Here is a 12,854-nt window from a genome sequence, read left to right as displayed (position 1 = left end):
TGTCACAAGTTAGTGGAAAATGATGATTTTTTTTTTTTTTCTTACAAAGTCTCATATTCCACTAACTTGTGACAAAAAATAAAAACTTCCATGAACTCACTATGCCCATCACGAAATACCTTGGGGTGTCTTCTTTCCAAAATGGGGTCACTTGTGGGGTAGTTATACTGCCCTGGCATTTTAGGGGCCCGAATGTGTGAGAAGTGGTTTGAAATCAAAATCTGTAAAAAATGGCCGGTGAAATCCGAAAGGTGCTCTTTGGAATGTGGGCCCCTTTGCCCACCTAGGCTGCAAAAAAGTGTCACACATCTGGTATCACCGTACTCAGGAGAAGTTGGGCAATGTGTTTTGGGGTGTCTTTTTACATATACCCATGCTGGGTGAGAGAAATATCTTGGCAAAAGACAACTTTTCCCATTTTTTTTATACAAAGTTGGCAGTTGACCAAGATATTTATCTCACCCAGCATGGGTATATGTAAAATGACACCCAAAACACATTGTCCAACTTCTCCTGAGTACGGAGATACCAGATGTGTGACACTTTTTTGCAGCCTAGGTGGGCAAAGGGGCCCACATTCCAAAGAGCACCTTTCGGATTTCACCGGTCATTTTTTACACATTTTGATTTCAAACTTATTACCACACATTTGGGCCCCTAGAATGCCAGGGCAGTATAACTACCCCACAAGTGACCCCATTTTGGAAAGAAGACACCCCAAGGTATTCGCTGATGGGCATAGTGAGTTCATGGAAGTTTTTATTTTTTGTCACAAGTTAGTGGAATATGAGACTTTGTAAGAAAAAAAAAATAAATCATCATTTTCCACTAACTTGTGACAAAAAATAAAAAATTCTAGGAACTCGCCATGCCCCTCACGGAATACCTTGGGGTGTCTTCTTTCCAAAATGGGGTCACTTGTGGGGTAGTTATACTGCCCTGGCATTCTAGGGGCCCAAATGTGTGGTAAGAAGTTTGAAATCAAAATGTGTAAAAAATGACCGGTGAAATCCGAAAGGTGCTCTTTGGAATATGGGCCCCTTTGCCCACCTAGGCTGCAAAAAAGTGTCACACATGTGGTATCTCCGTACTCAGGAGAAGTTGGGGAATGTGTTTTGGGGTGACATTTTACATATACCCATGCTGGGTGAGAGAAATATCTTGGCAAAAGACAACTTTTCCCATTTTTTTTATACAAAGTTGGCATTTGACCAAGATATTTATCTCACCCAGCATGGGTATATGTAAAATGACACCCCAAAACACATTCCCCAACTTCTCCTGAGTACGGCGATACCACATGTGTGGCACTTTTTTGCAGCCTAGGTGGGCAAAGGGGCCCACATTCCAAAGAGCACCTTTCGGATTTCACCGGTCATTTTTTACACATTTTGATTTCAAACTTCTTACCACACATTTGGGCCCCTAAAATGGCAGGGCAGTATAACTACCCCACAAGTGACCCCATTTTGGAAAGAAGACACCCCAAGGTATTCGCTGATGCGCATAGTGAGTTCATAGAAGTTTTTATTTTTTGTCACAAGTTAGTGGAATATGAGACTTTGTAAGAAAGAAAAAATAAATAAAAAATCATCATTTTCCACTAACTTGTGACAAAAAATAAAAAGTTCTATGAACTCACTATGCCCATCAGCGAATACCTTAGGGTGTCTACTTTCCGAAATGGGGTCATTTGTGGGGTGTTTGTACTGTCTGGGCATTGTAGAACCTCAGGAAACATGACAGGTGCTCAGAAAGTCAGAGCTGCTTCAAAAAGCAGAAATTCACATTTTTTTACCATAGTTTGTAAACGCTATAACTTTTACCCAAACCATTATTTTTTTTTACCCAAACATTTTTTTTTTATCAAAGACATGTAGAACGATAAATTTAGAGAAAAATTAATATATGGATGTCGTTTTTTTTGCAAAATTTTACAACTGAAAGTGAAAAATGTAATTTTTTTGCAAAAAAATCGTTAAATTTCGATTAATAACAAAAAAAGTAAAAATGTCAGCAGCAATGAAATACCACCAAATGAAAGCTCTATTAGTGAGAAGAAAAGGAGGTAAAATTCATTTGGGTGGTAAGTTGCATGACCGAGCAATAAACGGTGAAAGTAGTGTAGTGCAGAATTGTAAAAAGTGGCCTGGTCATTAAGGGTGTTTAAGCTAAGGGGGCTGAGGTGGTTAAAATAATAAAAGCTGCACATAAGTTATGTTTGCACTGCTCTAGCTAGAACTGTCAGCATTTATCCAGTAATCGGTCCTATGCTGTACCCCAGGAGAACTGTGTAGCTCACCTTTGGAAGTGCATATTTCGGAAGTTTCATCTGTACAAAGTCATTCCGTCGGTATGATACATAGTATTTAGTCTGGTTTCCTGCCGTTGTCTGCAAAAATCACAAGCAGATGGTAAAATGTTATAAATAAGCTGTTAAAAAACACATCACATAAATAGTAACTGAGTGAGATTTTAATGAAGGACATACAGCTATTAAAAGATAATAGTAGCAATACCACCATACATACATAATGTAACATTATACAAACTCTATACCGGGATCGCAGAGACGACCCCCCCCCCCCCACCAAAGCAAATAAGAGTCATTTGTAGTACAATTATCATCTTATATGGAGCAGGGGTCTGTGGGCCCCATCAATCACCGGGACCTTTGAGCAAGTGTAACATCTGGCATAACTTAAAGGAGTTGGTGGCATAATGTATTACTATGATATACTACCTCTGGGACCCACTCCTATCTCCAAAATGGGCACCCCAAAGTGAAGGAGAGCGTACCACACAAGTGCAGCCACCCTCTATTCACTGCTATGGGAGTTCTGAAAATACCCGAGAACTGGCTAAACTTTTACCGGCAGTGCGATAGCAGTGAATGGAGAAGTGGCCGTGCATTCGCGGGGTGCTCTCCATTCACCGCTATGGGACTTCTGAGAAAAAAGCTCAGTGTGCTCACTCGGCTATTTTTGGGACTACCATAGCAGTGAATGGGAAGTACTGCATACGCAGTGCACCCTCATTCACTTTGGGGGCTCTGTTCCAGAGATTGGAACAAGTCCCAGAGGGGGGACCTACATGTATCTATAGTGGATATAAAAAGTCTACACACCCCTGTTAAAATGTCAGGTTTCTGTGCTGTAAAAAAAATTAGACAAAGATAAATCATTTCAGAACTTTTCCCACCTTTAATGTGACCTATAAACTGTACCACTCAAGTGAAAAACAAACAGAAAATTTTTAATTGGAGGGAAGAAAACAAAAAAATACTAAAATAATGTGGTTGCATAAGTGTGCACACCCTCTTATTACTGGGGCTGTAGCTGTGTTCAGAATTAAGCACTCACATTCAAAGTTATGTTAAATAGGAGTCAGCATACAGCTGCCATCATTTAAAGTGCCTCTGATTAACCTCAAAGAAAGTTCAGCTGCTCTAGTTGGTCTTTCCTGAAATTTTCTTAGTCGCATCCCACAGCAAAAGCCATGGTCCACAGAGAGCTTCCAAAGCATCAGAGGGATCTCATTGTTAAAATGTATCAGTCAGGAGAAGGGTACAAATGGATTTCCAAGGCATTAGATATACCATGGAACACAGTGAAGACAGTCATCATCAAGTGGAGAAAATATGGCACAACAGTGACATTACCAAGAACTGGACGTCCCTCCAAAATTGATGAACAGACGAGAAGAAAACTGGTCTGGGAGGCTACCAAGAGGCCTACAGCAACATTAAAGGAGCTGCAGGAATATCTGGCAAGTACTGGCTGTGTGGTACATGTGACAACAATCTCCCGTATTCTTCATATGTCTGGGCTATGGGGTAGAGTGGCAAGACGAAAGCCTTTTCTTACGAAGAAAAACATCCAAGCCAGGCTACATTTTGCAAAAACACATCTGAAGACTAACAAAAGCATGTGGGAAAAGGTGTTATGGTCTGATGATTTTGCCATAATTCCAAAAGATATGTTTGGCGCAAAAACAACACTGCACATCACCAAAAGTAACACCATACCCACAGTGAAGCATGGTGGTGGCAGCATCATGCCAAGGGACTGTTTTTCTTCAGCTGGAACTGGGGCCTTAGTTAAGCTAGAGGGAATTATGAACAGTTCCAAATACCAGTAAATATTGGCACAAAACCTTCAGGCTTCTGCTAGAAAGCTGAACATGAAGAGGAACTTCATCTTTCAGCATGACAACGACCCAAAGCATACATCCAAATCAACAAAGGAATGGCTTCACCAAAAGAAGGTTAACGTTTTGGAATGGCCCAGCCAGAGGCCAGACCAGAATCCGATTGAAAATCTGTGCACAACCCTCTTCAGATCTCCCCACAGGATATGCCCTTGCAATCTGACAGATTTGGAGTGTTTTTGCAAAGAAGAGTGGGCAAATCTTGCCAAGTCAAAATGTGCCATGCTGATAGATTCATACCCAAAAAGACTGAGTGCTGTAATAACATCAAAAGGTGCTTCAACAAAGTATTAGTTTAACCCCTAAAGGACTCGGCCCTATTTCACATAAAGGACTTGGCCATTTTTTGCAAATCTGACTAGTGTCACTTTAAGTGCTGATAACTTTAAAACGCTTTGACTTATCCAGGCCGTTCTGAGACTGTTTTTTCGTCACATATTGTACTTCCTGACACTGGTAAAATGAAGTAAAAAAAAAATCATTTTTATTTATAAAAAAATACCAAATTTACCAAAAATTTGTAAAAAATTGCAAATTTCCAAGTTTCAATTTCTCTACTTCTATAATACATAGTAATACCTCCAAAAATAGTTATTACTTTACATTCCCCATATGTCTACTTCATGTTTGGATCATTTTTGGAATGATATTTTATTTTTTGGGGATGTTACAAGGCTTAGAAGTTTAGAAGTAAATCTTGAAATTTTTTCAGAAATTTTCAAAAACCCAATTTTTAGGGACCAGTTCAGGTCTGAAGTCACTTTGCAAGGCTTACATAATATAAACCACCTAAAAATGACCCCATTCTATAAACTACACCCCTCAAGGTATTTAAAACTGATTTTACAAACTTTGTTAACCCTTTAGGTGTTCCACAAGAATTAATGTAAAATAGAGATACAATTTCAATATTTCACTTTTTTGGCAAATTTTCCATTTTAATATTTTTTTTCCAGTTACAAAGCAAGGGTTAACAGCCAAACCAAACTCAATATTTATGGCCCTGATTCTGTAGTTTACAGAAACACCCATATGTGGTTGTAAACTACTGTACGGGCACACGGCAGGGCAAGAAGGAAAGGAATGCCATACGGTTTTTGGAAGGCAGATTTTACTGGACTGTTTTTTTGACACCATGTCCCATTTGAAGCCCCCCTGATGCACCCCTAGAGTAGAAACTCCATAAAAGTGACCCATCTAAGAAACTACACCCCTCAAGGTATTCAAAATGTATTTTACAAACGTCGTTAAACCTTTAGGTGTTCCACAATAATTAATGCAAAATAGAGATACAATTTAAAAATTTCACTTTTTTGGCAGATTTTCCATTTTAATAATTTTTTTCCAGTTACAAAGCAAGGGTTAACAGCCAAACAAAACTCAATATTTATGGCCCTGATTCTGTAGTTAACAGAAACACCCCATATGTGGTCGTAAACTGCTGTACGGGCATACGGCAGGGAGCAGAAGGAAAGGAATGCCATACGGTTTTTGGAAGGCAGATTTTGCTGGACTGTTTTTTTTGACACCATGTCCCATTTGAAGCCCCCCTGATGCACCCCTAGAGTAGAAACTCCAAAAAAGTGGCCCCATTTTAGAAACTACGGGATAGGGTGGCAGTATTGTTGGTACTAGTTTAGGATACATATGATTTTTGGTTGCTCTATATTACACTTTTTGTGAGGCAAGATAACAAGAAATAGCAGTTTTGGCACCGTTTTTAATTTTTTGTTATTTACAACATTCATCTGACAGGTTAAATCATGTGATATTTTTAGGCGATACCTAATATGTATACTTTTTTTTATTTATGTAAGTTTTATACAATGATTTCATTTTTGAAGCAAAATAAATCATGTTTTAGTGTTTCCATAGTCTGAGAGCCATAATTTTTTCAGTTTTTGGGCGATTACCTTGGGTAGGGTATGATTTTTGCAGGATGAGATGACGGTTTTATTGGCACTATTTTGGGGTGGGTGTGACTTTTTGATCGATTGCTATTACACTTTTTGTGATGTAAGGTGACAAAAAATGGTTTATTTAGCACAGTTTTTATTTTAATTATTTTACGGTGTTCACCTGAGGGGTTAGGTCATGTGATATTTTTATAGAGCCGGTCGATACAGACGTGGCGATACCTAATATGTATACTTTTTTTTTTTTTATGTACGTTTTACACAATAATATAATTTCTGAAACAAAAAAAAAATGATGTTTTAGTGTCTCCATATTCGGAGAGCCATAGTTTTTTCAGTTTTTGGGCGATTATCTTAGGTAGGGTCTCATTTTTTGCGTGATGAGATGACGGTTTGATTGGCAATATTTTGGGGTGCATATGACTTTTTGATCGCTTGCTATTACACTTTTTGTGATGTAAGGTGACAAAAAATGGTTTATTTAGCAGAGTTTTTATTTTTTACGGTGTTCATCTGAGGGGTTAGGCCATGTGATATTTTTATAGAGCCGGTCGATACGAACGCGGCGATACCAAATATGTATACTTTTTTTTATTTATGTAAGTTTTACACAATAACAGCTTTTTAAAACAAAAAAAATGATGTTTTAGTGTCTCCATATTCTGAGCCATATTTTTTTTTTTTTTGGGCGATTGTCTCAGGTAGGAGCTCATTTTTTGAGGGATGAGGTGACGGTTAGATTGGTACTATTTTGGTGGGCAAACGCCTTTTTGATCTCTTGCTGTTGTACTTTTTGTGATGTAAGGTGACAAAAAAATTGTTTATTTAGCACAGTTTTTTATTGTAATTTTTTTACGGTGTTTATCTGAGGGGTTAGGTCATGTGATATGTTTATAGAGCCGGTCGATACGGATGCGGCGATACCTAATATGTATACTTTTTTTCCCCCCCTATTTTTTACCATTTTTTTTTAACTTTATTTGGGGAAAAATGAAGTTTTTGTTTACTTTTACCTGAAACTTTTATTTTTTGGGGGGGGGGGGGGAAACTTTATTTTTTAAACTTTTTTTTCACTTTATTTTTTGTCCCACTTTGGGACTTGAACTTTTGGGGGTCTAATCCTTTACAATGAATTCCAATACTTCTGTATTGGAATGCATTGGCTGTATGAGTAATACAGTGTGTATTACTCATACAGCTTCCGGCCTGTGAGATCCAGGGGGCTGGATCTCACAGGCTCTTCACCGGAAGGCAGCGCGATGCCTCAAGAAGGGTCCCCCCTACAGCCCCATGGGGACCTGATGGCACCACCGCCGCCGCCACCGCACCGGGTAAAAGCCGCAAACCGCAGGTCTGAATTGACCTGCGGTTTGCGGCGATCGCCGACACGGGGGGGGGGGACCCCCCCGCACATTTAGCCAAGGTGCCTGGTCAATGATTTGAGCAGGCACCGGGTTCCGATCACCACCCGCCGGGCGGCGGTGATCGGAACTATACATGATGTACCGGTACGTCATGGGTCCTTAAGGGGTTAAGGGTGTGCATACTTATGCAACCATATTATTTTATTTTTATATTTTTTCTTCCCTCTACCTAAAAGATTTCAGTTTGTTTTTCAATTGAGTTGTACAGTTTATAGGTCACGGAAAATGCAAATGTGATCGCACACTACATCCAGCACTCTGCCCTCCATGCTGGATGAGACATTGGTTTATATTTTGGCCAAAGCATAGTAAGCCACTCACCGCGTCAAGGCTGTCTCATGAGTGGTCCCTAACTCTTGTTCCTACCTGTTCATGGGCCATGACAGCCACATAAAATCCAGGGAATGCAGGTCAGCATGCAAGCCAAGTACACTTTGCTTGTAACCCCGTCCGGTGCCATTACAGCTTTCATCGGATCCAGGGATGCAAGTACCAACATGCATGCTGAACCTACCATATACTTCTCCTGGAGCCAGATGGCTAATGGTAGGTTCTATACAAGCAGACTCAGTTTTATACTGACTTTAAAACCAGCCTCAAGGACAGATTAACTGGTCAGGTGTGCAATGACTCCAAGGAGATCGCCACGCCTCCAATATATACTACAAAGAAAAAAATAATAAGGGGTTGGGTCAGCACAACCTGCTGCAGGTGCAGATCACTATGGCGAAATACATATACAAACGGAAAATGCAAATGTGATCGCACACTACATCCAGCACTCTGCCCTCCATGCTGGATGAGACATTGGTTTATATTTTGGCCAAAGCATAGTAAGCCACTCACCGCGTCAAGGCTGTCTCATGAGTGGTCCCTAACTCTTGTTCCTACCTGTTCATGGGCCATGACAGCCACATAAAATCCAGGGAATGCAGGTCAGCATGCAAGCCAAGTACACTTTGCTTGTAACCCCGTCCGGTGCCATTACAGCTTTCATCGGATCCAGGGATGCAAGTACCAACATGCATGCTGAACCTACCATATACTTCTCCTGGAGCCAGATGGCTAATGGTAGGTTCTATACAAGCAGACTCAGTTTTATACTGACTTTAAAACCAGCCTCAAGGACAGATTAACTGGTCAGGTGTGCAATGACTCCAAGGAGATCGCCACGCCTCCAATATATACTACAAAGAAAAAAATAATAAGGGGTTGGGTCAGCACAACCTGCTGCAGGTGCAGATCACTATGGCGAAATACATATACAAACGGAAAATGCAAATGTGATCGCACACTACATCCAGCACTCTGCCCTCCATGCTGGATGAGACATTGGTTTATATTTTGGCCAAAGCATAGTAAGCCACTTCTTTGTAGTATATATTGGAGGCGTGGCGATCTCCTTGGAGTCATTGCACACCTGACCAGTTAATCTGTCCTTGAGGCTGGTTTTAAAGTCAGTATAAAACTGAGTCTGCTTGTATAGAACCTACCATTAGCCATCTGGCTCCAGGAGAAGTATATGGTAGGTTCAGCATGCATGTTGGTACTTGCATCCCTGGATCCGATGAAAGCTGTAATGGCACCGGACGGGGTTACAAGCAAAGTGTACTTGGCTTGCATGCTGACCTGCATTCCCTGGATTTTATGTGGCTGTCATGGCCCATGAACAGGTAGGAACAAGAGTTAGGGACCACTCATGAGACAGCCTTGACGCGGTGAGTGGCTTACTATGCTTTGGCCAAAATATAAACCAATGTCTCATCCAGCATGGAGGGCAGAGTGCTGGATGTAGTGTGCGATCACATTTGCATTTTCCGTTTGTATAGGTATTTCGCCATAGTGATCTGCACCTGCAGCAGGTTGTGCTGACCCAACCCCTTATTATTTTTTTCTTTGTAGTTTATAGGTCACATTAAAGGTGGAAAAAGTTCTGAAATGATTTATCTTTGTCTCATTTTTTTACAGCACAGAAACCTGACGTTTTATCAGGGGTGTGTAGACTCTTTATATCCACTGTATATATATCCTATCCTAGAGATAAGCCCCCAATGTTTGAGCTAGGTATAACCTATTAAATCTCTTGGTTCCCAATGTAAAAGCTTCCCCCCCCCCCCCCCCCTCGGCTTCCCTTATGGACACATGACTGCACATACACATGAATTCACTTTACAGTATATAGACTGTTTATACCAGAATTATTCTTCCAAAAATGTTGAGTAATTGTGGTAAATACCATTACTTATCTTATATTACAGTCTATATTATAGACCAGATCTGTATTCACAATTCTGCTGCCTTCAGAGCTGTAATTCTTTCCTTTCTCAGAGTTTCTGAGATATTTAATCTTTTCATTAGACACTCTACAATTCTCTTATATAGAAAACAAGCTTTGGCTTCAAGGACGAGTCTGACTACAAGCATGCTGACTGCTTCTAATTACAACCAACAGAATTATGAATTCAGCTCTGGATTATAATACAGACCATTACTGGATCACTACAAGAGACAGTAAGGCAATATATATAGTTTTTAATTTTTTTTTGCATTTTTGACTTGTGAATTACTAAACTCATTGTATTGGTGAGTGGTATCCTCATTGTATTGGTGGGTGGGATCCACAATTCTGCTGCCTCCAGAGCTGTAATTCTTTCCTGCCATAGAGTTGAATCTTTTCACTAGACACTCTACAATTCTCTGATATACAAAACAAACTCTTCTTGTGTAGTATAAGAGCTTAGCTATGGCTTCAAGGATGAGTCTCACTACAAGTGTGCTGACTGCTTCTAATTACAACCAACAGAATTATGAATTCTGCTCTGGATTATAATATAGACCATTACTGGATCACTACAAGACACAATAAGTTAATATATTTACATTTCTTTTCATTTTTGACTTGTGAATCACTAAACCCATAGTATTGGTGGGTGGGATCCTCCAATATTAATGTCTATGGGCATCTTAGGACCTCACAATCCAGCTGCTCAACCTCATTGAGGTTATACTGTAGGTGTTCTTCTCGTTCACTGCGTTAAGTAACTTCATATAAAATCTGTCCATGCATACACATCTGTAAAATATGCTTCAGGGACTGTTCCTGAACTTGAAGGCTTCTCCAGTACCTAATATACCTAGAAGTGGCGGTGATTGTAAATTTGCATGTAGCAGCAGAACCTATGTTTATCTTCCATTTTCATAAATCACTCACCCTCGCATCATATCTTGACAATGTGCAGTTCATAAAGGAAGAAGCCATTTACCCCATCAATCACTGTCCGTCCTCATCACTGCAGCATGGCCATCAAGCAAAATGAATTACCCTTATCTGCTGCTGGAAGCACTTTTGATTTAGATTCTCTATTTTGACACAAGCAAAGATTCAGGAGGTAACAGCACAGTGTCCGGATACCACACAGAATTTAATTAGATTACAAAGATTTATGGATCAAGAAGTTTTTATACTACTTCCTGCCATGCCCGACTTTCTGCTTATATATGGCAATGCAAACTTGTCAAATAAAGTTACAGAAAAATAAAATATAGCATCCAGGCAGCACGGCCATTTTCATATTTGTGGAGCAGCAAGGGGCACACCCCTGAGGATTTTGGTAAGAAGGGTGCATTCATCTAAGGCTTCTTGTAAGCAGTATGCCCCTCCTTTCCATCGCTTTTCGTAAGCAAGAATACATTTGTGCTGCTTCTCGTAAGGAAGAGGAATTCTTCTGAGACTTCTTGTAAGCAGAGTGCACATCCCTTGAGGATTCCTGTAGGCAGGGAAAACTATTGACCGGTAAATAGGGGCATATCTCTGAGGCTTCTTGTAAGTAGGAGCATATCTCTGAGGCTTCTTGTAAGTAGGAGCATATCTACGTGGCTTCTTGTAAGTAGGAGCATATCTCTGTGGCTTCTTGTAAGTAGGAGCATATCTCAGTGGCTTCTTGTAAGTAGGAGCATATCTCTGTGGCTTCTTGTAAGTAGGGGCATATCTCTGTGGCTTCTTGTAAACAGAGGCATATCTCTGAGGCTTCTTGTAAATAGGAGCATATCTCTCAGGCTTCTTGTAAATAGGAGCATATCTCTCAGGCTTCTTGTAAATAGGATCATATTTCTGAGGCTTCTTATAAGTAGGGTAATATCTCTGAGGCTTCTTGTAAGTAGGGGCATATCTATGAGGCTTCTTGTAAGTAGGGGCATATCTATGAGGCTTCGTGTAAGTAGGGGCATATCTCTGTGGCTTCTTGAAAGTAGAGGCATATATCTGTGGCTTCTTGTAAATAGGGGCATATTTCTGTGGCTTATAAGTAGGGGCATATCTCTGTGGCTTCTTGTAAATAGGAGCATATCTCTGAGGCTTCTTGTAAATAGGAGCATATCTCTGTGGCTTCTTGTAAGTAGGGACATATTTCTGTGGCTTCTTGTAAGTAGGGTCCTATCTCTGTGGCTTCTTGTAAGTAAGGTCATATCTCTGTGGCTTCTTGTAAGTAAGGTCATATCTCTGTGGCTTCTTGTAAGTAGGGGAATATCTCTGTGTTTTTGTTTTGCTTTTGTTGGAAGCATTCCTCTGAGGATTCTTGTGAGCAGGGAGTGCACTCCTGAGGCTTCTTGTAAGTAGGGGACACTTCTTAAAAGCTTCTAGTAAGCAGAAGAAAACCTATGAGGCTTCCAGTAAGCAGAGGCTCATCTCTGAGGCTTCTGCTAAGCAGTTTGCACACCTCCGAAGCAGAGGAACACCACTGAGGTTTCTTGTAATTAGAATTCACACCCCATAGGACTCGTCATTAAATGGCATGTCCATGAGGGTTCCTTTCATTAGATGGCACATTTCTGTGGATTCCTGTCATTAGATGGTGAACTCTTGAGGATTCCTGTCATTAGATGGCCAAACTAATTTCATCAGTTTCTATGAGGAGGTAAGTTCTAGACTTGACAGCGGCGAATCAATGGATGTCGTATATCTGGACTTCTCCAAAGCATTTGACACTGTACCACATAAAAGGTTAGTATATAAAATGAGAATGCTCGGACTGGGAGAAAACGTCTGTATGTGGGTAAGTAACTGGCTGAGTGATAGAAAACAGAGGGTGGTTATTAATGGTACATACTCAGATTGGGTCACTGTCACTAGTGGAGTACCTCAGGGGTCAGTATTGGGTAGCATCAAAAGGGGCATAGATGCCCGTGATAAGAACATAGTCCTGCCACTTTACAAATCACTAGTCAGACCACACATGGAGTACTGTGTACAGTTCTGGGCTCCTGTAAACAAGTCAGACATAGCAGAGCTGGAGAGGGTCCAGAGGAG

At 40.4% G+C, this 12,854-nt stretch overlaps 1 protein-coding gene across 2 annotated transcripts in view; it reads right to left on the bottom strand.

Annotated features, from left to right (window-relative positions):
- The window catches only part of SORCS2 (sortilin related VPS10 domain containing receptor 2), an 894,852-nt gene that overhangs the window by 155,056 nt on the left and 726,942 nt on the right, over window positions 1–12,854 (bottom strand). For both annotated transcript variants that reach the window (XM_040419144.1, XM_040419145.1), the window contains exon 8: window positions 2,303–2,392. In XM_040419144.1, coding sequence (XP_040275078.1) covers window positions 2,303–2,392 — 90 coding nt within the window. The remainder of the gene's footprint in view (window positions 1–2,302; window positions 2,393–12,854) is intronic.

The sequence above is a fragment of the Bufo bufo genome, chromosome 2 (genome assembly GCF_905171765.1).
Source record: "Bufo bufo chromosome 2, aBufBuf1.1, whole genome shotgun sequence".
Taxonomy (NCBI): domain Eukaryota; kingdom Metazoa; phylum Chordata; class Amphibia; order Anura; family Bufonidae; genus Bufo; species Bufo bufo.
Note: the sequence above shows the minus strand (reverse complement) of the source record. Positions and strands in the feature narration are given on the sequence as shown.